The 26,899-nt window shown below is 37.2% G+C and overlaps 4 protein-coding genes across 5 annotated transcripts; 2 read left to right on the forward strand and 2 right to left on the reverse strand.

Moving 5' to 3' along the window:
• On the forward strand, window positions 1-4,917 carry LOC137748885 (DEAD-box ATP-dependent RNA helicase 5-like). Its single transcript, XM_068489077.1, has 7 exons — window positions 1-237; window positions 751-1,392; window positions 1,651-1,739; window positions 2,496-2,595; window positions 3,366-3,617; window positions 4,219-4,385; window positions 4,502-4,917. Exons 1-7 carry the CDS (start codon window positions 76-78, stop codon window positions 4,782-4,784), a joined length of 1,695 nt encoding a protein of 564 aa, XP_068345178.1. The 5' UTR covers window positions 1-75; the 3' UTR covers window positions 4,785-4,917.
• Window positions 4,918-12,141: 7,224 nt separating this feature from the next.
• Window positions 12,142-16,128, forward strand: LOC137748837 (glucomannan 4-beta-mannosyltransferase 9-like). Of its 2 annotated transcripts, none has more exons than XM_068489026.1 (9): window positions 12,142-12,336; window positions 12,570-12,668; window positions 13,333-13,585; window positions 14,129-14,239; window positions 14,324-14,460; window positions 14,780-14,893; window positions 15,027-15,226; window positions 15,349-15,543; window positions 15,705-16,128. In XM_068489026.1, exons 1-9 carry the CDS (start codon window positions 12,157-12,159, stop codon window positions 15,865-15,867), a joined length of 1,452 nt encoding a protein of 483 aa, XP_068345127.1. In that variant the 5' UTR covers window positions 12,142-12,156; the 3' UTR covers window positions 15,868-16,128. The 2 variants fall into 2 exon arrangements, with proteins under 2 accessions (XP_068345127.1, XP_068345128.1); XM_068489027.1 differs by having other exon boundaries at window positions 15,349-15,526; window positions 15,703-16,128.
• Window positions 16,129-17,912: 1,784 nt separating this feature from the next.
• LOC137747473 (uncharacterized) lies at window positions 17,913-20,767 on the reverse strand. The gene is made up of 5 exons (XM_068487586.1): window positions 19,977-20,767; window positions 19,466-19,587; window positions 19,338-19,378; window positions 19,109-19,207; window positions 17,913-18,500 (listed from the first exon to the last, which is right to left on the reverse strand). Exons 1-5 carry the CDS (start codon window positions 20,506-20,508, stop codon window positions 18,320-18,322), a joined length of 975 nt encoding a protein of 324 aa, XP_068343687.1. The 5' UTR covers window positions 20,509-20,767; the 3' UTR covers window positions 17,913-18,319.
• Window positions 20,768-22,207: 1,440 nt separating this feature from the next.
• On the reverse strand, window positions 22,208-25,902 carry LOC137747989 (uncharacterized). Its single transcript, XM_068488107.1, has 8 exons — window positions 25,333-25,902; window positions 24,728-25,261; window positions 24,171-24,293; window positions 23,556-23,972; window positions 23,184-23,264; window positions 22,910-23,101; window positions 22,493-22,585; window positions 22,208-22,363 (listed from the first exon to the last, which is right to left on the reverse strand). Exons 1-8 carry the CDS (start codon window positions 25,900-25,902, stop codon window positions 22,208-22,210), a joined length of 2,166 nt encoding a protein of 721 aa, XP_068344208.1.
• Between the last annotated feature and the right edge of the window lie 997 nt (window positions 25,903-26,899).

The following is a 26,899-nucleotide window of genomic DNA, read 5'->3' on the forward strand; positions in this document are numbered from 1 at the left end:
GGTATCAGTTGAAGTGGAAGGAAGAGCGAGCAACCCCTCTCTCTCTGAGTCTCTCTGAATCTCTGCAAATCCGGAATGGCGAAAGGTGACGATGCAGTGAGGAAGAAGCAGAACAAGGTCAAAAGAAAGAAGCTCCACAACAAGAACGACCGTTCTTCCTCTGCAATCTCTGCACGCGTTGCCTCCATTATTGCTGCCAAGAAGCGCCGCCATTCCGGAAAACGCAGCAAATGTCAGGTACTTCCTCCAACACAACTCTTGGGTCCCTTAGCTTTGATTGTATTTAATTATACAAAATAAGGAAAAGAGAAATTGATAATATGTTAATTAGAGTGCATTTTTGCTCACCTGCTCACCAGAGGTCTCAATGATCACATTGTTGTTAGATGAGTTTGATTTAATTTATTTAGTACACGAGTCTCAAAATTTAAAATCATCTAACGGCAATCAATGAGGCGACGAGCATTACCACAAGTTATGGGTGGTGACCAAAATTCTTTTATCAACTTCCTCCAACAGAACTTTTCAGTTTCTCATGTTGTTTACTGTGCATTGGATGATTTGGAAAATTAAATTATGGGGTATTTGTTCTGTCAATTGGGTTTTGTGGTTATTTCATTAAGGGTTCTTTCTGCAAAATAATTGATAATTTATAAATGTATTGTAAAGTTTCCATGGAAGCATTTAGATTTGAATACTGGTCAGGTCCCCGAGTATTTAAGCAGAGTCTTATTTATCTTGACATTGCAGGGTATGTGCTTTAGCCTTCCCACCCTTGATGATCCCTTCAACGATAGGAATGGTGCAAAGGATTTTGAGAAGAAAGTAACCAAGAAATCCATGCTTCCCCATAAGCGTGAGAAGGCGTTTTTGAATGAAAAAAGTGAAGAAACTCTCGATATTGAAATGGTGGATAGTCCAGCGCAGAAGAAAGAGATGGTAACAATTTTGAAGGATGAGGTAAAGAAATCACTGACGTCTATTAATACCATGGCTGATAGAAGCCGAATGGACCCTGGAGAGACAAAGACTCAGCTGGATGGGAATGGGAGCATCTACGGGCATCAGGAAAAGGTCTGTGAAAACTTAGATTGTCCATCTAAGTATCTTATTCAGTGCTTGAATGCAATAGAAAATTCACTTCGCTGTGATGGTACCTACAACGAGGAGGGCAAGCCCTTGTTTGTGAGTACTTGGGGAGTTGAGTTTTGGAAGTGTTATTCAGCTGGGAAGGATATACTCGAGACAAGCGGAACCTCTTCTACAATGGAGCAAATTGCATGGATGGTTTCCTGCGCTGCTGATTCAGTTTCTAGAAAGGATGAAGAAGGTTTATCAGTCACCAGCCCATATCTTTTGTTCCTTGTTCCATCCCAGGAGAAAGCCACAAAGGTTTGTATGATATATTTGTTTAGCAATCATTGGTTGAAAATTTTAAAGCTCATTTGAGTGGCCAACCACTCTAAGGCTCAATCTAGATCGCATAAAAGAGACACATAAATAAGGCCCATTAGACTGTTAATTCAAGCATGATGTATTTTGCTCTGACTCCATGTCCATGGAATCACATATACCCTCTTCAGAGTTACATTTGTCCTTGTTAAGTTATTAATGTGGTTGTTTGACATTTTTTTGTTTAATGGTGATCAGGTACGTTTAGTATGCAAACCTTTGAAGGCTTTTGGAATACATACAGTGAGTATACATCCTGGTGCTTCCTTAGATTACCAGATTGAAGGGTAAATATTGACTCTGATATTTTAAAATTGGTGCCTTGGGATAATGCCATTTTGGCGCATTCGATGCAAAATTTATTAAAGTTGCTTTCTGCAATTCTTCTCATGGGCATTCTTGATTTACCATGTCCATATTAATTAGTGATTCTCATGCAACCTTAACGTTTGATGTTTTTATTCTTGTTTTAAAGATTTTCATACTAGTATATGTCGTACAAAAGCTCTGTGGCACGCTTGTTCTGACCAGTGATACAACATGGCCATTTACACAACATGATTCTGATTTTCAAACTTGTGGGAAAACAAAAGGTCTATGATGCATGGCTTTGCTATTTTAAGCATGAACCGTGAATGATGTAAAAAGGAAACAAATGGAGTTCTTTTGGCATAGTGTGTCTGTTTTCATTCTTATCAAGTCATAAGTATGCTTAGTTCTCTGGTGTGTGTGTGTGTGTGTGTGTTTGTGTTCGTGTATTTGTATGGGCTTGCAGATGAGTGTGCATTGTGCATGTGTGCATGCACGCCTGTACGAGTGGGTGCACATTTGTCGTGCAACTGCTCTGCTGTGCTTGTATGCACATGTGCAATTGTGTCCTTGTATATAACGCTATGTATGCAGAACTATAAATTCAAGGAACTATAAAGTCAAGCTTTAAGTTGTTGGTTGTGTGCCTTCCTTGTAAATGCTGGATCTACTTAGCCTTTCATATACAGTTTATCCTTGTTATGGTTTCTAATTAACTGTGGTTTTGTAAATAGTCTGAAAAGCTCAGAACCTGAGATTATGATTTCAACACCTGAGAGACTTTTGGAGCTTCTTTCCTTGAATGCCATTGATCTATCTGGGGTTTCGTTGCTGGTATTGTGTTCCTTAACTTGTTCATTCATTATGCAGTACCATGTGTGCATTTGTTAATCTTACATTCTCTTTTCTTACCCCTTAATCTCGAATTACTGGTTGGCCTGTTTGTAATTGAATTTTAATAATCAGTGGTAATGACTTACTGTTGGTTACACTATCACTGTTACTTCCATACATTGGATTCCTATCGGATTCTTTGTCATGGTTTTTATGAGTTTTAGTGCGTGGACACTAATGTTGTGTTTGGAGTTTGGACGAAGGATTACCAAGTACCAAGGATTTTGGCTATTAATAATAAATGAACTACAAAAGATTAAAAACATGTTTGAAATGACGATGCAATGCACTGAGTTGTAAGTAACTGCTTGAAATGAGTGATTTGAAAATCCCTTGTTTAGTGGCTTTGTAATGCTCACGAAGTGCCTTTTCAGTCCCTCTACTTAATGTTTTGCAAAGCATTTCAAACTAATTTAGCCTAAATCCCTTGGTACTTGGAAATCCCTTATCTAAACACACCATAAATTCATAATTTGTCACCTTAGCGCACAGGAGACCTGTAGCCGATGCTTTTCTTAAACCTCTGTGAAACAGAGGCTTGTATTTTTAACCATAAGAGTGATGAGAGCTAACAGTTCAGTATGTTTCCAGTATGTTTCATTAGTCTATCAAGTGTCCTTACTGATGAGTTATTATCTTATTATCTTTTTCATTTTACCTTATTTTCATAAAGAAAAAAGTTTGAATGGTTTCCTTTGTCACTTGAACAGGTCGTTGATGGACTGGAATCTTTCTATAGCGAAGGTTGCTTTGATAAAATAAATTCCATTCGCCAATCTTTTAGTGGAAAAACCCATACAGTTGTTTTCAACGATTGCCTTAGATATGCCTGCGTACGAGTGGTGCAAAATCTTCTGACAGGATCAGTTCATAGATTATCTCTAAACAGTTCTCTCACCAGTCAAAGTGCATGCATCATTCAGTCTGTAAACATGTGTCTTTTGAAAGAAAAACTGCCTAAGGTAAGTAGACAACTTTTACAAACACCTACGTTCCATGCGAGATGTTAAAAGCTAACCATAATTCTAGAAAGAATACTGTTTCTTAAATGTTTCAATTTTCCACTGCAACTGTTGGTTTTTTTAATATTTTAAAATCATATTAAGATAAAAATTGAAAAAAAAAAAACGATTGACTGGATGGTAACTTTTCAGAGGTAATCTGGAGGTACACCGAAATCCTCAACACGTAATGTGTATCTTTACCTAAAGAATTGGATGTTAGAGATGGTTAGAGGACTTAGGGTTGTTTGTTGAAGAGCATCAGGATGCTGTTGGAATTCTTTTAGAGGTGCAAGTTCTAACATTCCTTGATGTAGTGAGACCTGAGAAGGATTTCGTAGACATAACTCTCTCTTGAATTTTTAACCTGCATAGTAGAAAAAGATTACAAGAGTAATTACACGAGTAATATGAAGGAAAATGGCAAAATGCTGCTCTGTTATAGTGGAGAAAGCTTGATCATGTAGTTATTTATTTATTCATTCAAATTAGCTCTGTATTGTCGGGGAATACGTCCTTGAAATAGAGTTCAGTTATACCTACCTGTCAAGTACTTTTGCAGGCTATCGGAATTCTTGATCATGCTTATCGTGGTCGGCACCAGCCTCAGGCTTCAAAGGTGCTGTATATAGTAGGGAAAGATGAAAAGCATCGTAAACTAGCTACTGCGCTAAAGTTCAAGGGTTATTCCATCTCATCTGACTCGGTTCTTTCAGAAGTTGGGAACAGGTTGATGTTCATACTTCTTTTTTTTATTCCTTTTTTCAATCCTGTAAACTAAACTGCTGAAGCTCATACTTTGTTTTGTGAGGATGACTCGTTGTTTGTCTTTCTCGTCTGTTCAGTGTGGAATCCAAGGGCAGGACGAGGCCTACAGTCTCCATGATTCACATAGACCAAATTGGTGCAACCGACTTCAGTGAATATGAATTTGTAGTTCTACCCGATTTGATTCTCTCAATTGACAGTTACGTTCAAATCCTCATGAAAATGGCTCGGTACTCTGTCAATGGCGTATTGCATAGCTTTTTTTCCAGAGAAGACGCAAAGCTCGCTGCAACGTTAATTAAGATCCTTGAACAATGTGGGCAGGCAGTGCCTGAAGCCCTAAGAAAAATGTCTTCATAGCAATGACATTTGGATTTGTTTCGCCCATTTTTAATTCACCAATTTTGCCGAATGTTGTCATTTATAATTGATTTCTTCTTGCAAGTCTTGTAATACGTTTTAATCCTTGTAGATGACTGAAAAGACTACTTGGCCCAAGTTCGCTGTATCCACTAATCATTTGGAATTTATTTTTTCACCAATTAGCTCGTAGTTCAGTAAAAAGTTTCTTGATAACGTTGAAAGATGTCTTAAATTCGAATCTCTAGAAGAAAAAAACAAAGTACTTTTATTTTCTCACCAATTAGCTTTGCTATCGGCTTTATGGGCAGTTCAGTTGCCCAAAGTGTGGAGCCGTTCTATCAAAACGATTTCTGATTGATTTGAATAATGTCAAAATGTTTGTTTCGAACTTATTTTGATTTAAAAAATATTTTAAAAGATTCGAATTTTTTTATAGTTATTTACTAAAATTATCTATTTTGGTGAGGAATGGATTGAGTCATTGACTTTGATACAGCCCATAATTAAACTAATTAAGACAGGTTTGAGAGTAGTCTAGTAGCAACTCCATTTTGTATTCAGATAATATGAATTTGAATGGAAATGAAACATTACATGCAATGGACAAAAGAGTAGATTTCAATTTTCTGTGGGATGACAACATTTTACGCCCTTCAAGTTTGTGTCATTTTCAAAATGAGCCATGAAATTTCAGTTTTCTCATACTGCACTCTAAAGTATTAAAATTGAATTAATTTGTGCTTTTGATTTGATTGATTGCATGATAATTCATTAAATTAATAACATGGTGAGCTTGAGACCTTATATGGGCTAACGGGTAAGCTGCATTTGCTCTATATTGACAAGAAAAAGAACTCATCAATTTAATGGATGATTAGATGTTGATAGATAGACTTTCAAAATATTAGGGTGCAGTGTGAGAAAATTGGAATCTCATAACCCATTTTGAAAATCATCCCAAACCTAAAGGGTAGTTAGCCCAATTTTGGTGTACAAAAACATTGATACCTTGTATACCCTATCATCCATTTTTTTTCTTCAAACAAACGATAGCATTAGTAGGTTAAATTGTTAGTCATTAAGGAAATGAAAGATTGGTAGGGATTGCACTCATACCAAGGTGTATAAACATAATTACTTTTCGTCAATGTAATAAAGCGCCATTCTCACCCTATCATCCCTTTGTTAGTGAATTCATATTCATCTATATTTTTCGTTTTATACATTTGCATTGTACTTATTAACATTAGTTGGTAATCAAATTACTGTTATCAATAAAATCATACATCCGGTTTTGTGACCAACACTAATTACAAAGGTTTATCAGTAGAAGAAGAGTAGGATGTCTAAATTCATGACAACATAAGAATGGATCCCGAGTATTCGCATTTAGTATCTGGATATTAACCACTAGATTAATTTAATGAACTTCGATCTATCCATGTCAATTAATTGTATTACATCATTTGCATGGTATCCCATCTTTCTGTGTCTTTATTTTCCATATGACAAATCCAAAATTATTTCAGTCTCAATTTCGGTCAAAAATCCCAATCCGTGTATCAGTTCTCTCACCCCATTTTCCCAATTTCAATTTCATTAGCCAAAAATCTCTCTCTCTCTCTCTCTCTCTCTCTCTCTCTCTCTCTCTCTCTCTCCCCATTTTTTTCCCCTCAAATCAGCAGAAAAATTGAAGGAAATAAATGTAGCCCATAACAGAAATTTAAGAAAAATATATATGGAGTTGAAAAGCGTTTTTGGGTTTATTGGTTTAGGGTTTACTGGTTTAGGAATAAGGTGAACTGAAAAAATAGGAAAATGAGGAAGAAGATCCAAAGAGGTGAATTAATGGATGGAAGGAAGAGTTCCAAATAATCCAAAGTGATAAAATTATGGGATTATTCGTTACTCTTTGAATTTCAAAACGTGGACATAATTTGAATCTAATGGAGGTCATGATTATTCATGGATTTATGAGATTCCAGGTTTACGAATATGATAATACGAAGAACAAAAGCGGGAAAGTCGCGGAAGAGAATAGACATAAAGAGAATAAATACAGTGCAAAGGTGTCATATAATAATTTTAACGCGGATTGATACAATCTTCTAATTAAATTAATCTAATAGTTAAGATTTAACTAAATGCGTGTAAAGAGACGAATGCTAAATACATGTAAATGCATAAATGCTAAATGTAAAGATCAGGATCTCATATGCTATTCTGAGTTGGACGCCTTAACCACAGACACTTCCTTTTAAACTTTAGTTCCAAGGTTTGACTGAAATAATATCATCAGTTTCAGCTCAATATTAATCTAATTAAGGAAGTTGTCAAACTCTTGCCCTACCTTGATGGTCCAAAACTTAGGCACCCATATCTTTTGTGACTACTGTTACCGACAAAAATTCATGACTGTCAGTATAACTAGATCTTAATATAATTAGTGATATAAATTTTTCATGTTAAAAAGTAGTTTTTTATTTTTTTGGATTTGCACCAATTTTTATCCAAAGATTTTTATCGAACAGGTCGATGTTGAACTATTTGGTTTAGATCACAAAATACTTGAGCTTCGGCCATGCAAATCGAACGCGTCGATGTTGAAGCATATATATCTCATATATACATGCTCATTAAGGGATTCCCATTTTTTTTTTTTAAATGAGAATTAAGTGTGGAGCTCACTTCATATCGAACTTAAACAATTTGAACGTCTATTTTGTAAGACTCGATTCATAGATCATCATTGCAAAAATTCAATTCGTTGTTTCTTATATAAATAACAAAGTAATCGTTAATTTCTTTGAATCCAATTAGATGTCTTAGATATTTCCGATTTGGCTAATATTTTGCAAGGATTATCTATGAGGTGCAACTGAAAAAAAATAAACGGTTCGAATCGTTAAAGTTCGATATGGTGTGAACCCCACAACTAATCTCGATTTTTTATAAAAAAAAAATAAGAATCCCTTAAAGGCTTTCTACATATGTAAGTGATTTGTGCTACGAAAGTCAGCATTATATTAAATTAATAACTTTCTTTATACAAAAGCGATAATAAACAAGTTTCTTGTATCAATCGTTCGGGTATTGATCTATAACCTCTTGGAAAAGACTATGATGAGTCTGTAACCCACGTTTGTCTTCGAACAACCACTTTTTGATTAAAATCAAGTAATTAATATCATTATCAATTCCTATTAGGTGTTCCATCGCAGAATTAGAAGACATTATGATATAAGTATCATTTAAGTGTCATAATTAAGCTGCCTACATGCATGGAAGGCTGCCTAAATGCCACGCCCCTACTTAGATCTATATCCTACGTATGCTTTCTAATTATATTGTCAACGGCCAAGCTATAGAGACCAAAATTTTAGGCTATTTTTGTAAATTATATAATATAACAGTTAATAATTGGACTTTTTAAATCATTAAAAAAAGGAGGATCATTCTCTCATCTTTTTCCTCCTCTCTATTTTGAACGGTTACAGTTAAATCACGTCAAAATTATGTGTTAATTTTTAATAGCCAAAAGAAGACACAAAGCTATCTGTGAGAGGGGGAGAGGGAAGGGAATGGAAATAGAAGGAGAGAGAATCATATTTCTTTAAAAAAAAAAAAAGCTCAACCATCCACCGTCACATCATGTGATCTATAAAAAATAGTCTAAAAATTTAGTCTCCCTAATATTTTCTTATTCTCAATATATCAATGTGTTTGTCATTTTTTATGTTTTCAGTTAATAAATATTTTTCAACCAAAACAATTATTATTATGAAGGGGCTTAGTACCATGTGACATAAGAAATTCTTTGTTAATGGTGCACCTCCACAGTCTGATTGATATATTACGACCCCACAGTTGGGTTGTCGATTCTTCCATGCATGTGTATGAGTGGCCAGTAAGATCACCGTCCCATGCACAAAAGTAAACAAGATTACCAATAATCATCTTCCCGATCTTATTGATGAATTTATTCTTGTGTATTAATGTTAGTAACTTCAAAGGTATAAAATTAACAGATGCTCGGCAGTTTCAAAGAGTATGGTACTAACACAATTGATCAGGAGCATTTCGAAAGCCAAAGGGGCCGAGGCAACGAACTCTTATGTCATTGCTCAAGGATTAATTTTTAATTTTTGTTTTTTTTATTTTAAAAAAAGGGTTTTCACACGACGAACCGTGCAAACTATTCGTCTCCCAAAAGCGCTGAGGTGATGAACTCTTATGTTGCACAAAATTGACTTCTATAGCACAAAATATGGCACTAAAATCTTATGTTACTGCAAAATTGTTGTTATCTTATGTGACGAAATGAACATTTTATCACGCAAATATTTGTTTTCACGATGAAATAAAAGATATGATACCATATATATAGGAATAGAGTTATTGTGCGCGTTGTGATAAGAGGATGATCCTTCCCAATCATTTCCTTCCAGGCCTTAAACTTTCACCTGTAATCTAGAAACAGCCAAAGAGATCTGAATGCATGCGGGCTTAATTAGAGCATATTGACGGATCCTTTAGCGTACAATGTGTACACGTACTCCCCTGCACATATGGATTATGTATGGTCTGATTACTTGAAGTCACGTAAATCTAAATAAAAAGGAAATATCTTCACTCACCACTTCTTGGTGGTGGTGACGATTGACACCTAATGGACGTGTAGTAAATAAATTAAATCATACTCATCTAGTAACAATTAATATGTTGATAATGTTCGTCTCTACTATTTAAGAGTAGTGAGCAAAAATACATCCAAATAAAAATTGCACAATATGCTACTTCAAGGTGCACTTTCTTATCCACATAGCACAAATATCACAATCGAAATCCATCATTTTATAAGCCATCGTTTGTAAACCATCTATGCAAGGAATCAATCGATCTAATAGAGATCAATCATCTAGTTGTCCATATGCATCAAATAACTATAAGTTTCATTATGATGTTTAACTAAAAATTCGTTAATGACTCTGTGTGACATCCCACATCGCCCAGGGGAGTGATCCTTATATGTATATTCCCATCTCTACCTAGCACGAGGCCTTTTGGGAGCTCACTGGCTTCGGGTTCCGTAGGAACTCCGAAGTTAAGCGAGAAGGGGGACTAGAGCAATCCCATGATGGGTGACCCACTGGGAAGTTGCTCGTGAGTTCCCAAAAACAAAACCGTGAGGGAATGGTAAGCCCAAAGCGGACAATATCGTGCTACGGTAGTGGAGCGGGCCCGGGAAGTGATCCGCCCCGGACCGGGATGTGACAATTTAGTAGGGCGTGAGAGCATTCCCAGGATGGGTGACCCATCGGGAAGTTCTCGTGTGAATTCCCAAAAACAAAACCGTGAGGGCGTGGTTGGAGCTCAAAGCGGACAATATCGTGCTATGGTGGTGGAGCAGGGCCGGGGAGTGGTCCCCCCGGGTCGGGATGTGACAATATGGTATCAGATCCTAACCCTGGCCGCGTGTGTGCCGACGAGGACGTCGGGCCCCTAAGGGGGGTGGATTGTGACATCCCACATCGCCCAGGGGAGTGATCCTTATATGTATATTCCCATCTCTACCTAGCACGAGGCCTTTTGGGAGCTCACTGGCTTCGGGTTCCGTAGGAACTCCGAAGTTAAGCGAGTAGGGCGTGAGAGCATTCCCAAGATGGGTGACCCATCGGGAAGTTCTCGTGTGAATTCCCAAAAACAAAACCGTGAGGGCGTGGTTGGAGCTCAAAGCGGACAATATCGTGCTATGGTGGTGGAGCAGGCCCGGGGAGTGGTCCCCCCGGGTCGGGATGTGACACTCTGTTACTGAGTGCATGTTTTGTTAAATTCACAGACATCAAATAGCAGGTTTTTGCCCACTTAGTACTACAATTCAGTGGCATTTCTCTTCATTTGTAAATAAGAAGTCTTATAATCGAATTTCATAGATAACAAGTTCATAACCAATTTATTTTCCACCCCCTTAGTATTAATATATCGTTGTTAAAAAAATAAAAAAAATAAAACAGATTTTTAACTCAAGAACTCACTGTAAACTAAAATAAAAGTTGAATAACCAATTCTAAATTTTATTCTCAAATCATTTGGAATACCATTAAGCATAATGTTACTATAAACACAAAGATAGAACCCACCGAGGTATATTCTATGCTTTAGTTAAATTTAGTAATTGGGGAAGTTCACTTTAAAAGGATGTAAACATGTATGAGAAGTTAATGTCATCTTCACATGGTTTCAAAGTTCAACAAAAAAAGGTTTCAAATATTTTACAGAGAATTGATACTCTAAAAAAGTCATCATGAATGGTTAAAGGTACAATTTCTTGTTTATATTTCGATAATGAAGAGTGTATATTAACATTTTTAGAGTGCGAATAACATCTCTCCTATAACTATATGTTAGTCAAATTATCAATTTGAACACAATCATATTGGTGTAGAGTTTTGTTTGAACAAATGATTCAATTTAATTTAAACTTTTGAAGGAATAATTTAGCTGGTCTGGAGGAGTCCATCCCAATGATTCATGAATTTAGAACCCGATTAATTGAGGCTTAATTCAAGTACAGCCAACGTTTCACCTTCCAAGAAAATGATATCTAAACTAGCAAATTACAGTTAATGAAAATTTAAAGCTATGAAGAAAATATAGTAGAACCAAAAGGAATTTTATAGAGGCTTCAATGACAAATTTATGTTAATAACAACTCTATTTTTCTTCTAACATGTTGTAAATTGTAATATAAACCCTGCCGGAGTATAACTTGCACATTGTTTCCGGTCCACTGTCCTCATCATTTTGACCTGTCTCCTATTTTTCTCTATGTATACATACACTTTCATCAGGCTCAGAAGCTAACCCTTCTCTGGATTCAACCACTGGTGAAGAGAAAGCGAGGCCTTAAAATTACAATTTTAAGAGTCTCTCTTTCTCTCTCGTCAGAAGCAAGAAAACCCAGATTTCGCTGCGTTGCTTTTGTAACTTTTTTTTTTTTTGGTGATTTTTGAGTGAAGTCTCCAATTTTTCCTTTGTGATCATAAAACCCAACTCCCTGAAAATTCCATCCAGCTCTCAAGCATTTGGTTGAAGTAACTCACAAGAAAAAATCAGTACCCACCAATACAACCAAAAGCTAGACAGAAACAAGAAAACTTGTTCTTTTCGCAAAGCCAGCAGGGACCTTATAAGCACTTCTAGTCCCAAACCCAAAATATACACTTATTTTCCCAGCCAACTCAGTTGTCATTGCTTTCTCTTGACAATGGAGGCATTGCAAGGAGGGCAAATAGGGTTGGTTTTGCAGCAAGCAAAGGCACCGCTAATCGTGCCGTTGCTGAAGCTGTTGGTGGTTTTGTGCTTGGGGATGTCTGTGATGCTTTTTGTGGAGAAGGTATACATGGGCATTGTCATAACATTGATTAAGCTGTTTAGGAGAAAGCCTGAGAAGAAGTGGAAATGGGAAGCTGTTAAGGATGATGTTGAGCTTGGCAACTCGGCTTATCCTATGGTTCTAGTGCAAATTCCTATGTACAATGAAAAAGAGGTACTCTTTTGTTTGTTCTTTTTTGGTAGCTTAGATTTGGTTTTGGAGTTACTGTCCAGTGATATTCTTCTTTATTTGTAAGTGAGAGTTCTTAAATTTGAATCTTGTGGATGGTGAGTTTGATACCAATTTATTTCCCCACCTATAAATGCATGGTTGTATATAAAAGAATGAAGAAAGTTCATCAGCTATCAATTGGAGTTTTTAGTGTAACATTGTGGTACTTAATGCAGGTTTATCAGCTATCAATTGGAGCTGCATGTGGGCTTTCCTGGCCAACTGATAGGGTCATCATCCAAGTTCTTGATGATTCAACAGATCCAGCCATCAAGGTTCTTTCTTCTAACTGATTTATTAAAATTGATGATGAGTTTTTCTTTACATTTTCATAGTTGATAGACTGATATGTTATGGTTGGTGGAGTGCAAATATAGATTGGCATCGAGACAAAAGTTCATTTAATCGATTCCTAAGATTGATAGTATAACAACATAATAGATAATAGATAAGGCTGTCTAAGAGAATTTTTATATCTGAACTCGAGAGTTGATACTGACATCACAAAGAAAAATCACCCTTATCTACTTACAATGTGGTATCTCATTCATATTTTATAAGGAAAAGACGGAATAGCTTTTTAAAAGTCTCAATGTCACAAATACCTTAACTTTTGCACATTTTATGAGTTTTTATGTGCATTTTGCTCAACGTGTTTTAATATTTTGATTAATTTAAATATAAAAATTTCTTCAATCAACTTTCCCCAAGAAAATTAATAATTTGGGTGTAGACTAAAAATAAAAAATCATCTGGGTCAAACATGAGAGAGAAACTCAGCCATGCCACTAATTAATATCCCCTTCTGCAAGTATTTCCCTTCTGGGAAAGTCCAATGCAGCAATTTCCCCATCAAAACCTAAAACAAAAAACCAAAACTTGCCCAATTAAATCGACAAACATTTCAAAGTGTGATGGATTTTGACCTAAAAACAACAGGATTTGGTGGAGCTAGAAGTGAAAAGATGGGCAAGTAAGGGAATAAACATAAAGTACGAGATCAGGGACAACAGAAATGGTTACAAAGCAGGGGCTCTGAAAGAAGGAATGAAGCACAGTTATGTCAAACAGTGTGACTTTGTCGCCATCTTTGATGCTGACTTCCAACCTGACCCTGATTTTCTCTGGCGCACCATTCCATTTCTCATCCATAACCCTGATGTTGCTCTTGTCCAAACCCGTTGGAAATTCGGTAATTATTATTATTTCTTCTTAATTACCATTATTGTTTTATTATTATTATTATTATTATTCTTCCTATTCTACTTACTTAAACTTGTTTAATTAGTGCGAGCCATACTTTATGTGGAATGTGAGTTGATTGCTTCTTAAACGTATTAATTAGTTTGGGTTCCTTAAATATATAAACCTAGATAGAGCTTAAAAATATGATAAGACCGTGGCGTAGCCAAGTTGACTATAATAGTGTGCTACACTCTCTGGATCCATGTTCGAATAAGAAGAGAAGTATTAGTACATATATGTTAGCATAACATCATAAAGGTTTTTCTACTTTGAAGCATAAGAAACTCAATCCACGATTAGTTGAGCACTTGAGAATTTCAGGGATTTTAAAAAATTCTGTGGATGTGTGATTGAGTTTGTTTAGATTCTGTCATAAAATATCTATTTACCTTTTGACGAAGAGGATAGCTCTTTACCATCTAATATAAAATAGAGTTGTAAAAACACACAAGGGTAAAGGTGTGATGATGATTTCTTGGTGGTGTTGCAGTAAATTCTGATGAGTGCTTGATGACAAGAATGCAAGAGATGTCATTAGATTACCATTTCACGGTGGAGCAAGAAGTGGGGTCTGCAACTCATGCCTTCTTTGGTTTCAATGGTAAAGCACTTCTTAAAAATTGACGGAAATATAAAAAGGTTTTCAGTTTCCCCAATTGACGACATGGGAGAATGTGTGATGCAGGCACGGCTGGCGTGTGGAGAATTGCAGCGCTCAATGAGGCCGGAGGATGGAAGGACCGCACAACTGTGGAGGATATGGATTTAGCTGTCCGAGCGAGTCTAAGAGGGTGGAAATTCATATATCTTTCTGATCTTAAGGTAATCAAATTTGCCAAACGATAACAGTCTTGTCAAAATATCGAGAAATCTTAGCTACCTACGTTTACAAGATGCTGGATTTAATTATGCCTTAAGAAAGACAATTTCCATGATAATCATCTCCTGCTATTGAGGTTTCGAAAATTACCTTGCAAATGAAAAGCTGTACCGTTTTAGTAGAAATCCGGTCACAGAAAATCCCTTCTTTACTTACTAACCTTCTGATTAGAGAGTAACTTGCAGACAATTTTCCGTTGGTCTTTGCCTGTTCAGTGATATTTCACTTTTGATCCAATATTAATAATTATGTACATTTCAGGTGAAAAATGAATTGCCAAGTACTTTCAAAGCCTACCGTTATCAACAGCACCGATGGTCTTGTGGCCCTGCTAATCTCTTCCGAAAGATGGCGATGGAGATTGTAAGAAACAAGGTAAATTAAACAACACCCCCTGGAAACACATTTCTATTTCGTTTCTGCCTAAATTTAAAACCAAGTCACAAGGGCCGAAGTACTATATCTTTTTATTTCTCCATACTCACTGCTACTTTATAATATTATGCAGAAGGTGTCCCCAATGAAGAAGTTTCATGTCATCTACAGCTTTTTCTTTGTGCGCAAAATTGTAGCACATGTTGTCACCTTTGTCTTCTACTGTATCATTTTACCTGCAACGGTTTTTGTTCCTGAAGTTCAAGTTCCCATTTGGGGTGCTGTTCACATTCCGTCCACCATTACTCTCCTCAATGCTGTTGGAACTCCAAGGTCTTTATTGTTTCAAACTATGACAAACTAAAGCCTACCTCTGCATTAACAGATAATGCAATAGATGTTTTCGTTCAAAGTTAACTATTGATTACTAATACTTTCAAAGGTCATATTTACAGATCAGTCCACCTATTAATTTTCTGGATCCTCTTCGAGAATGTCATGTCTCTGCACCGGACCAAGGCAACACTTATAGGTCTGTTTGAAGCAGGGAGAGTAAATGAATGGGTCGTCACTGAGAAACTGGGGGATGCTCTCAAAACAAAATCAGGTGCAAAAGCTTCGAGGAAACCTCGAATAAGGATTGGAGAAAGGTATATGATTCTTTGCCTTTTGTTTCACTTGTTAATCCATATGTCCATAATTCCTTTCATAGAAAACATCATCGGGTAATTCCTTACGTAAAATGCTACATCTGTTTTGAAAGCGAGGATATAAAGTTTACGTTTTCTGTTCTTATGGTTACCAATAACAGACTGCATATGCTTGAGCTCATTGTTGGATTCTACCTCTTCTTCTGCGGGTGCTACGATCTTTCATTTGGAAGGAACGGCTACTTCATCTACCTGTTCATCCAATCCATGGCATTTTTCATTGCGGGGGTTGGTTACGTTGGCACCTTTGTCCCCAACCCATAGCCATACGCATTGCCCAAATTGTTTCAAGACTTCGTTTATCAACGTCCCTTCTGGCATTATCGTCGGAGAGATCGAAGATACACGGTGTGGTTTGATGCTGTTTATAGGCGGGTCATTCTTTTATTAAGTTATTTCTTTGTGGACAGTGTAGGAAAATACAAGGATGAGAGCGCAGGGAGAGTACGTTGTGAGTGTATTGGAAGAGCATTATCTACTGTAAACAAGCAGCAATAACATATGGATTTTGTCACAGGAATTATGTAATTGGAAGGGCTACTGATTTGTAATAGCAAATTATATGGGATTTTGCTTGGGAATAATGAAGGTGGTATCATTTATCAAAATTAAATTCCTATCTTTTTACAGCAGCTAGTACTACAATTTAATTATATTTTTCTTCACTTATAAGGTCTTAAGTTTTGATAAATTAGTAAGAATGCAGTGCAGCTGATTAGTAAGAGTATATGCTATTTGATATATGTAATATTTATTCCAGATAAATGCATAATTTTCTTTAATATAGAATATTTTTGCTCACCATCCTCAACCTCAAGTGATGGTGATGATCACTATCCTATTTAACACCATTAGATGAGTTCACGTTTTGAGATATGTGTAGTGAATAGACACAAGTATCAAAATGTTAACTTGTCTAGCAATAATAAGTAGGGTAGTGAGTATTACTACCACTTAATGATGGTAAGCAAAAATATAGCTTTACGAATTGTAGAGAAAATAGTCGAAATGACCCATCAACTAAAAATCCATGACCTAATCTTAACTCCTCAAAACATGCAACTATAGTTTTGTTCATTAAATCTGCTAAAACTTCTGTCAAAATGAGTCACATGCTACACATATGAGGCTGAATCAAGAGACAAATATGAGAAACTAAATAAATAAATAAAATTGTAGAAATTGTCCTTCAACTTTAACCTAATTGTAAAAATGATTATTCAAACATGACTCATTTTGACAAAAGTCCTGATACAGTTGACGAAAAAGATCATAACTGCATATTTTAAGGAGTTAAGGGACCAATAGTCATGAATTTTAATTGAATGACCATTACTCTAATTAAATTAAAGTTGAGAGACTATTATTACAATTTCCTTTTAATTGTACAGTCTTGAATGGAACAACACATGGATGATGGATGCGAATACGAAACCTAACATTCCGGCTCTCAAGTCACATCAGCTTGGTCCTCAATTGCATATTACTGACTTATCTTCCAAACAACTTAAGCATACCAAACGTACTGAAAATGTGAGGCAAGAATAAAATGTTGAACATGGTTCGCATGAAGAAAATGTTAAACATGGTTCACACGAAGACATACTCTGTTAATAATCGCATGAAGAAGCATAATGTATACTGAAAGTGATTCACAAATAAGAGAAAAACATGAAGAAGAAGAAATACAGTAAAATCTCTTATGAATGAATACTATCAAGGTATTACTGTAGAATCCACAAAGTGAGAACTTTCTGTGCATTCCAGTTAATTACAATCAGAACAGCAATCTCTGACCCTGCAATATTTGTACTAGGGAACACATCTCAGACTCATTTCCGTCTGCCTAAACTTCTACCTTTCCCCTTAACCGAAAAATAAAAACTTCTACCTTTCCCCCTAACAGAAAAATAAAAACTTCTACTTTTCCTCCTACAAGATGTAACAAATTAGAAATCTAAAACAACCAGGATAAAATGTTTCACTGGTGGGACGATGATCATGTTCAACAACTCCTGTATAAATCTAAAGTTTTGTAGCCCGGTTAACCGCCTATGAAACTCCATAGTTAAAAGAAATTTGGGAATTCAGCATATGCTACAATGAAGTTGGAAGTATATGAAGTGAAATAGGAACCCACAGCACAAGAACAGCATGTAGCGCCATCATATAAAAACACCGAGGATAGCGCCAGAAACCCGTTGCACTTAAAGAAGTATCTCCACCTGGCCATGTTAAATTGAAAAAAAAAAAAATCCATATCCTGAAGAGTCTGAGAAAAAGAACATTGTTCCGACTTGTAGAATGTGTGAACCAACCAGAACATCAGGAAACTGAAGTATAAAGTCAATGTGTGTATGAATTTAAAACAGAAATCATAAACCTACAAAACTGAACCAGCCAGATTAGTAAATGCAGTTGAACTCCAATAGCTGGCCTGGAATAAACATTTATTCAAATCATTATCCCTAAGAAGCTGGCATTGCTAGTTGACTCCTCGTCATCAGCCAGCAGTTGCCGGACTAGCCTACCTTTTCCTTCAGCCTAACTCTAAACCTATCATTACTTGAATCAAGGTCATTGTAGCACTACCAAACTTGAGACATGTTCGTCATCAGTGAGACTCTTCCCTCACTCCCAATGCAAGCTCTTCTACGACAATGTGATTTATTTAATCTAAAAGGAAACTGTGTTTTATATAAACCATATCCAACTTCTACATGCTTAGTTTCTGCAAACTCTGTTCTGAGAAAGACTCCAAGATGTCATAGTGACCATATCCGTGAAAGAGCACATTGATTGGTTTCTCCTCTTCTTTCTGATACTCTTCACCATATTTTGCTATGTTCACCAAACCAGACGAGCTTCTATCTACCATGAACACTGATATCGGTGTCCTGAGCAATAAAAGTTGTGTCAGATATGAATATTAGGCAGGAAGCTATATCCAAGAGTACCTGATAGTTAGTTTCCGCCTTAGAAATGAATCAAGAAAGAAAAAAGGGATTGACACCATATAGTATGCAACCAAACCAACCAAACTTGAACTCTAAACCAAGAAAAGAAAATGCATGTTGCAGCCCATTTGCAAGAAATACACCAATGTAGAATCTGGGAAAAGATGGATAAAGACTAATTAAAGAATATGAAAACACCATGAGAAGAGAAACCATGGGGCCGTTTGATAATAATTTCATTTCTAATTTAACGTTTTCCCTTTCACCTTTTTACTGAAAAAGTTTCCAAACTAAATTTTCCATAATGGTAAAGATTGTCCAGCACAATGACAATGCGACCTATTTATTGAGACCATCATATGCATAAAAGGAGATTCAAACAAAAACCCAAAACATACCATTGATATAAATTAAAGAAAGTCGACCATATACAAATTGAAAACTAAACCAGACGCCAGAGAAGCGCAACACAATCACCAACAATGTAGCCATACTTTTGTAAGAATATCATGGTTAAAAGGTAAAATAAAACACAGTACAAAACTCACTTTAACACATGAGAAGCCATTAGCAACTCAGGTTCACCACCCCAAACATAAGGTTGTTGAAGTCTCTTCACATACGCATCAAAATCACCTTCAATGAACCTAAACATACATAACATAGAATACAACATACCCCAATTATTTCTCTAACACAAAAACAAAAAGAATCAGTGCAACCTAAAAAAGATTGGCAAAATCCACAATTAAAAAAAAAAAAATAAGAAAAGCTTACCACTCTGTTTCCTTCCGCCTCTTTAAAAGCTCATCGACAACCTACACCAGTCATAATCACTTCCAATAAGACCATGAAACATAAACAATTTGGCGAAAGATTCAATGCCTAAAAATGAATGCAGTTACCTGAGCTCTTAATTCATCAGCAAGATCTCTCTGACGATTCTCATCAGGAGCTTCCTCCCCATTTCTCAAGCAAGCCACATGGGCTATGGCCCTGAATAGGCATCGGCCATCAGCTGGAACCCCTGTTATTTTCTCAAACAGTATCAATTTAAAGGTTCCGAGTATTGTGACGAAAAATTGAACAAGTTTCCGTTAAACAAACAAATGCAGAAAAAGTAGAAACTTGTGTATGTACCCACAAAGATACACAAAATTTCACTAAACAACGCATCAGCAAAAGCACCCAAAAGCTACCAAAAGGAAAAGTTAAGAAATTAGGGCATTCAGTGAACCAATTAAACAATTCACAAATCTTGGTGGACATCCAAATACCCAAAAAAAAAACCTTTTTTTTGTCAGTTATTTCAAAAACAAAAATTAATACTTGATACAGAAAACTTAACAACTAACTGAAACCATGTCAATAATTTGATCAAACCGATCTTAGTTAACATTATATACAAAATATGACCTGTGACTCTGTAATCAGCGGCGGAGCTATCATCAATAATGTTCTCAGGAGAAGCCGAGCTTTTCGAATCACAGTCCGTCTTCGAATTGTAAACGTCATTGTTTTCACCGGGAGCCGAGTCCACAGCCCAATTGGTCGGGGCCAGGCAGTTGCGGACGCCAAAGAGTAGCCAAGCGGAATCGGGGCGGTGAAGCCAACGAGCGGGACGTGCATCCCACGCGGCATTCCAAGAACCCTCTCGTTCGTAGTGGATGGCCGGCCTGCAGAGATTTCGAGATCTGCTATTGCCGGAAGAGGGAAGCAAGCCGTGCCATATAGATGCCGCACCGGCACCGCAGTCCGAGCCGAGCTGGCTCGAATGGTATCGTCGGTTCTCAAACCCGCAAGAGAAGTTAGCGATTTGTTGATGAATCGGGCGACTGTGGGTTTGGAGGAGGAGGCGGGTTTTGTGAACCGCCGCCGAGCCGTGGGTGAAGGCTGAGAGGGAACTGACGATCCAAGTCTTGCGGCGCGCGCAGAGAAATCCGAGCATCACCGGAGACTTGTGAAGAAGCGGAGAAGGGGTGTTGATATTAGATAAGCCGCCAAGGGTGATGAAGCTTAAGCTATACACCCATTCAAGCTGGAAATTTGGAGAAGTAGCGTACACCTGTCAGAAGAAATGATTTTGGTTGGTGGCTGCCGCCATGGTTAAATGTGATGATGATGAGATTGTCTTCTGAGGTTTTTGCGAGTGTGAAAGCGAAACATTTTAGGGAAGCCAGGCCGCCGGGCTTTTCACGAGGAAAATGTGATTTTTTTTTTAATATTTATTTTATTATTTTATTTATTTTGGGTTTTTGTCTCTGAAGTTTGTGATATTTATTTTTGTACGTAAATATGGCATATGCCTTCGAGAGATTCCAGAATTTTCCTTTTTATGGTGTTTTTCATTTTTCTTGATTGTTTATATGATATGACGTGTGTGTGAGCAAATATTACATTAAGAAAATAGCACTTTGATTTTTTATGGTAAATTCTAATAGAATTAAATCTTTTAAATTTCTATATCAAAAAAACTTGACTTTATCGTACTTGGAAACGCTACATAGATAGTGGTCGGTTGTTGAGAAGAGGTATAGTTTGATGTATCAGATCCAGTGAGAATATTAAATTTTGGACGATTATTGGTCAAATTGTGAGCCTCTTCTAAAACCTTTTCTTCAACAACTTTCGTCAACTACGCTTACATCGTCTGTCGTTGATTTTTGCCATAGTGGGAATTGGAATATAGAATATTTGATCCATTGTCAATATTCTTGTGAATAGTACTAGTGGCTTGTCAGGCAAATGTATATAAGGACCAACTAGTGATGGTAACTTTACTAGGAAGTCTGCCTATGTGTTGGATTTAGGCGCTAATATGAACACCAAGTGGCAACAGAGGTTTATCTGGGAGTTGCATCTCCCTCCTAAAGTGCTCTCTTTTATTTGGCTTTTATTGCTAGACAAATTATTGGCCAATGAACAACGAGTTAGAAGGGGGTTGGCTATGAATCCTTCTCTTAGATAAAATGACGATCAACCTCTACATGCTTAGTTCTATCATGTTGTAATGGATTATCAGCTATGTCTCTTGTTGACTTGTAATCACAAAACAACTTCATGGTATCCTTCGGCTTAAACCCAAGTTCCCAAAGAAGTTTTTGTAGCCAAAGGATTTCACAGATTCCTTGAGCCATACCTCTACATTCGGCCTTAGCTGAAGACCGTGACACCAACTTCTGCTTTTTACTTCGCCATGTCACCAAATTCCCTTCAACGAAGGTAAAATACCCAGAAGTAGATCGTCCATCAATTACATCACCTGCCCAATCTGCATCAGTAAACCCTTTAATCCTTAAATGCTTGTTTTTTCTATACAAGACTCATTTTTCAGTTGCCGACTTCAAGTATGCCAAGATATGCATAACAGCAACCATATGATCCACATTCGGTGAATGCATAAACTGATTCACAACACTCACAGGATATGCAATATCAGGACGAGTATGAACCAAATAAATCAGTCTTCTTATAAGTCTCTGATATCTACCTTTATCAACCGGTTTCTGCTTCAAATCCAAACACAAATGATGCTTCTCAACAATAGGAGTCTTTACCAGCTTACACGCCAACATACCAGTTTCTTTGAATAAATCCAGTACATATTTACGTTGAGACAAGAAGATACATTTAGACGAGAAAGCAACTTAAATTCCCAGAAAATACTTCAAATCCCTTAAGTCCTTCATCTCGAACTCGGCCGCGAGATTTCCTTGTAACTTGGACATCTCCTCAACGTCATCTCTTATTATAATCATGTCATCTACATAAATAATCAAGGCTGTTACTTTATTCTGTCTACGCTTCACAAATAAAGTATGATCAGAATGATTCTAACAATATCCATTATTTCTCATGACTTGAGTAAATCTACCAAACCATGCACGAGGCGATTGCTTAAGTCCATAGAGTGACTTACGCAACCGACATACTCCGGTGTTCCCACCATTACTATATCCAGGAGGAAAAACCATATACACTTCTTCCTCCAAATTTCCATGGAGAAACGCATTCTTCACATCAAACTGTTTTAATGGCCAGTCCATGTATGCAACTAAAAAGATAAGAACACGTACCATATTCATCTTGGCAACCGGGGAGAATGTTTCCTAGTAATCCATTCCATATGTTTGGGTATACCCTTTAGCCACCAACCTTGCTTTGTGTCTATCTATTGTTCCATCAACTTTATATTTAACTGTAAATACCCAGCAGCATCCCACTGTCTTCTTTCCTACGGGTAGCATCATCACCTCCAAAGTATTATTTTTCTACAATGCCAACATTTCCTCATCCATTGCTTTTGCCCACTTTGGATCTTTTAGAGCTTCCTCCACTCGAGTTAGTACCTGGATAGACTCCATATTACTCACCAAAGTCTGATGCTCTGGTGCAAGCTTATTGCATGATACATAGTTGGCTATCAGATACTTCACCTTTCCTTCAGGAGAAAACCTATCAGGAGGCACATCTTGATTTTGTCTTGATGGCAATTTATAAGTACTCACATCATTACGTGGAATATTTCTATACTTCCGTACCTTCAACTTTAGATCACCAGGGGAAGAACACTGTTGGTAATATGAGTTGGTTAGATTTAGGGGGAGATGTGACAGCACCAACAGTTCCAGGTTCTACACGTTGTTCGACCACCATATCTCTTCCTAGATCCAACCAACTTAGATTACCAACAGTGTTCTCCACCTGGTGATTTGAAGTTGAAGGTACGAAAGTATAGAAATATTCCGTTTCAGAGAAGGTCACATCCATGGTTACATACATGTGCCGAGTCTCAGGATGATAACACTTATACCCTTTTTGGTGAGACAAGAAACCCATAAAGACACACCGTAGTGCACACATATCTAATTTACTACGATGTATTTTCTGAATATGAAAATAAGCCACACAACCAAACACTCGAGGAGTGAGAGTATTACTTGACAACACTAGAGCATGTTGAGTGAGAACTTGAAGAAGTGTTTGAAAACCAACCACTCGAGAGGGCATATGATTAATAACATACACGACATAGGTAACAGCTTCAGGCCAAAAACACGAAGGAACTGAGGCTTCAAGGAGTAAGGCACAGGCTGTCTCCAAAATGTGGCGATTTTTACGCTCTTCAACCTCATTTTGTTGTGGGGTATACGGACAAGTGGTTTCATGGAGAATTCCTTGATCACAGAGAAACTCCGACAACTCAAAATTAATGTATTCTCCTCCATTATCAAAACGTAGAACTTTAATATCTGAAGAATACTGTGTCTGAATCATCTTAGCAAAGGACCGAAATATGGCACTAACATTACTTTTATTTTTCAACACATAAAGCCATGTCATACGAGTGCAATCATCAACAAATCTAAAAAACCATCGAAGTCCAAAAGAAGTAACAACTGGATAAGGCCCCTAAACATCGGAATGCACAAGGTCAAACGGAAAAAGTCTTTTATTCATACTAGGAGGAAACGAAGTGCGATGGCTTGTAGCAAGAATACATATTTCACAATGTAAGTCTGATTCATTTATTCCACTAAATAAACTAGGCAACATACGCCTTAACTAGCCAAAGGATGCATGGCCTAATTGACGATGCAATAACCATACTTTTTGTAAATTAATATCATGGAGCACTCGGACTGCATGAGCTCTTCCAGGAACGACATCATCCACATAGTACAATCCCTCTCTCTTAGTGCCACGCCCAATTATGTCCTTGGTCTGAATATCCTGAAGTAGATAAAAAGATGGATACATTAGAAGAACATAATCTAATTGTTTAGTAATCTGTGGTATTGAAAGTAAATGATGTGATAAAGATGGAACAAGTAACCATCGGTGCAACGGGAGAGAGGCCGTGAGATACACGGTATTAGCACCAACAACAGATGCACAGGTACCATTAGCAATCGCAATATATTCCCTATGTGATGTTGTCATATATTGAAACTCATTCTTATCGTATGTCATATGATCCGTTGTACTAGAGTCTAGAATACAACTTGTATGATGATCAGTATTGGAGGCCAAAAGAACATGCCCTACAGTACCTGAAGTGGAGGACAAATCACCATGGGTAGAATGAGTCAACAAAGTTTGGCTAGGGTCATTGGAGGTAGTTTCGGCCTCCTTAGCTTTCGGTGGAGTAGTGGCTAGGGAGGCACAGCTTCCAACACCAAGTAAACATTGGTCCAACCTGTATGATGCTCAGTATTGAAGGCCAAAAGAACATGCCCTACAGTACCTGCAGTGGAGGACGAATCACCATGGGTAGAATGAGTCAACAAAGTTTGGCTAGGGTCATTGGAGGTAGTCTCGGCCTCCTTAGCCTTCGGTGGGGCAGTGGCCAAAGAGGCACGGCCTCCATTATTTCCCCCACTCCCACACTTCTTTGCATGTAGCTTCTTCTTCAATTCTGGAAACCAATCAGGCACCCCATGCTTGGCAAAACACGTATCCTCAATATGACGAGTTTGTCCATAGAAAATACACTTCAAATCATCTTTATTTTCTCGGGTAAAAGGACTAGAATGTAACAATTGATTAGAAGGATTACTAGGACGAATGGCAGCAGTGGGCTGAGAGACCATGGCCAAGGACGGCGACTCTCCTTGGTTGTTACTCCCACCCATCATGGTGGCATGTCTTTGAGCTTCACGCTGAACAACAGAAAATATTTCCTCAACAGATGGTAAGGGCTGAGTACGTAGAATATCACTACGTACGTTATCAAAGATATCATCTAAACCCGCCAAAAAAAAACATTCACACAATCAATTTGAATCTCTTCTCGAAGGGTCTTGAGATCCACAACACACTCCATCTTAACTGGTCTCATTTGATCTAACTTCTGCCAAACGGACTTGAGATCAGCGTAATACACACCAACCGACCAGCCCTCTTGATGGAGTCTGAAAGACTTAACCTTTAATTCATAAATTTGAGAAATATCCGAACCATCATAATAGGTCTGAGCCACCTCTTCCCAAACTTTTGTAGCAGTACGTAGGTGAATAAAAAATCCCATGATAACAGGTTCCATGGAATTGATCAACCACCTTTTTACGATTGCATTCCCTATTTCCCACGTCTCATACTCAGCACTATCCTCAACAGGTTCCTTAATACTCCCTGTCACAAATCCCTTCCTACCATGTCTAGCGATGTGCATCTCCAAAACTTTGGAATAAAATGGGTAATTTGATCCATTCAACTTCACGGTGTTTAGTATAACAGACGCATCATTCTGAATAACAACATGATTCAATACTGGATTATTGGTTGGTGTACGAAAACTACGCTCCAATTTCAAAACAGCGCTATCTTCCAAAGAGGCCATTCTATCTTACAATGCATAGTTTTTGATGTAACAATTTACACGATTCTAGATGTAGCAGTCCACGCGGCATAACAAGATCACACACGGTGCATCCTGACTTATTGCTGCAAGAACGTAGAAATATGTTGAGACCACACACAACATAAAAGCACAGCGATACTCCTACTCACACATGGCACTATCACACACACACACACATAGACCATGGTTCTGCAAGAGAATTGCAGAAAAAAGCAGTAGGCCATGAATAGTAACAAAAAAATATTCTAGGGTTACGACAACCTAGGCTCGGATGCCAAATAGAATTTTACGGGGTAATTTTTCATTGTATTACTTCCGTGAAATATATACATATACAATCCTTGTTCTATAAGGAAATACTAATCAATACAGGACACAACAATAATTCCTTCCTAATAAAGGATTGCTAGTATTTACAATATATTTTACACACTTATTTTAATAACTCACGTTTACAATTGTGAGGGCCATTAAAATTCACCTATAAGCCTCATAATATCTCGAAGCCCTAGTTGTCCTTTTCCTTTGTAAACCAAATAGGTCACTTAGGAAACAACCAAAATCTAAAGTTGGGCTAATCAAATCCAAAACGAGATCACGTTTTAACTAGAGCAGCGCGCCTAATTATTAAAGAAAGAACATTTCCCTTCCAAGCTTATACAGGAAAACGAGAGAGAAACAGAGAAGAGCTTTGCTAAGGATGGAGTTGTTTATGGAACTTGGTGTAGGAAGAAGAAACTTTGTGCAACTTGCTCAACCTAGGCTTCACGAGGCTTCTAGCCTTCTGCAGCATTATACCAAAAGAGAGCCTTCTGCAACCATGGAAAGAGGAGAAGAAGACTTAGCAAAATAGGAAAAAAAGAAGAAACCAAAGGATTCCTTAGTTGGAACTTAGAGAAATCCCTGCACCTAAATTAAAGAGTTTAGTATGTTAAAGAAGAAAGAAGATGAGTGGACGAGCTAGGCCAAAAACATC

This window comes from Pyrus communis, chromosome 10 (genome assembly GCF_963583255.1).
Source record: "Pyrus communis chromosome 10, drPyrComm1.1, whole genome shotgun sequence".
Taxonomy (NCBI): domain Eukaryota; kingdom Viridiplantae; phylum Streptophyta; class Magnoliopsida; order Rosales; family Rosaceae; genus Pyrus; species Pyrus communis.

Coding starts and splice junctions, on each gene's coding strand:
- LOC137748885 (XM_068489077.1), top strand. CDS start 76: ATGGCGAAAGGTGACGATGCAGTGAGGAAGAAGCAGAACAAGGTCAAA. Junction 1,740..2,495: donor TTAGATTACCAGATTGAAGG/GTAAATATTGAC, acceptor TTTTGTAAATAG/TCTGAAAAGCTCAGAACCTG. Junction 2,596..3,365: donor TATCTGGGGTTTCGTTGCTG/GTATTGTGTTCC, acceptor TCACTTGAACAG/GTCGTTGATGGACTGGAATC.
- LOC137748837 (XM_068489026.1), top strand. CDS start 12,157: ATGTCTGTGATGCTTTTTGTGGAGAAGGTATACATGGGCATTGTCATA. Junction 15,227..15,348: donor AATGCTGTTGGAACTCCAAG/GTCTTTATTGTT, acceptor TCATATTTACAG/ATCAGTCCACCTATTAATTT. Junction 15,544..15,704: donor CGAATAAGGATTGGAGAAAG/GTATATGATTCT, acceptor TACCAATAACAG/ACTGCATATGCTTGAGCTCA.
- LOC137747473 (XM_068487586.1), bottom strand. CDS start 20,508: ATGCTCGGATTTCTCTGCGCGCGCCGCAAGACTTGGATCGTCAGTTCC. Junction 19,379..19,465: donor CTGATGAATTAAGAGCTCAG/GTAACTGCATTC, acceptor TGACTGGTGTAG/GTTGTCGATGAGCTTTTAAA. Junction 18,501..19,108: donor ATGGCTTCTCATGTGTTAAA/GTGAGTTTTGTA, acceptor TTTATTGCTCAG/GACACCGATATCAGTGTTCA.
- LOC137747989 (XM_068488107.1), bottom strand. CDS start 25,902: ATGGCCTCTTTGGAAGATAGCGCTGTTTTGAAATTGGAGCGTAGTTTT. Junction 25,262..25,332: donor AAGAGATTCAAATTGATTGT/GTGAATGTTTTT, acceptor CTACGTACTCAG/CCCTTACCATCTGTTGAGGA. Junction 24,294..24,727: donor TTTACTTGGTGTTGGAAGCT/GTGCCTCCCTAG, acceptor TATCTACTTCAG/GATATTCAGACCAAGGACAT.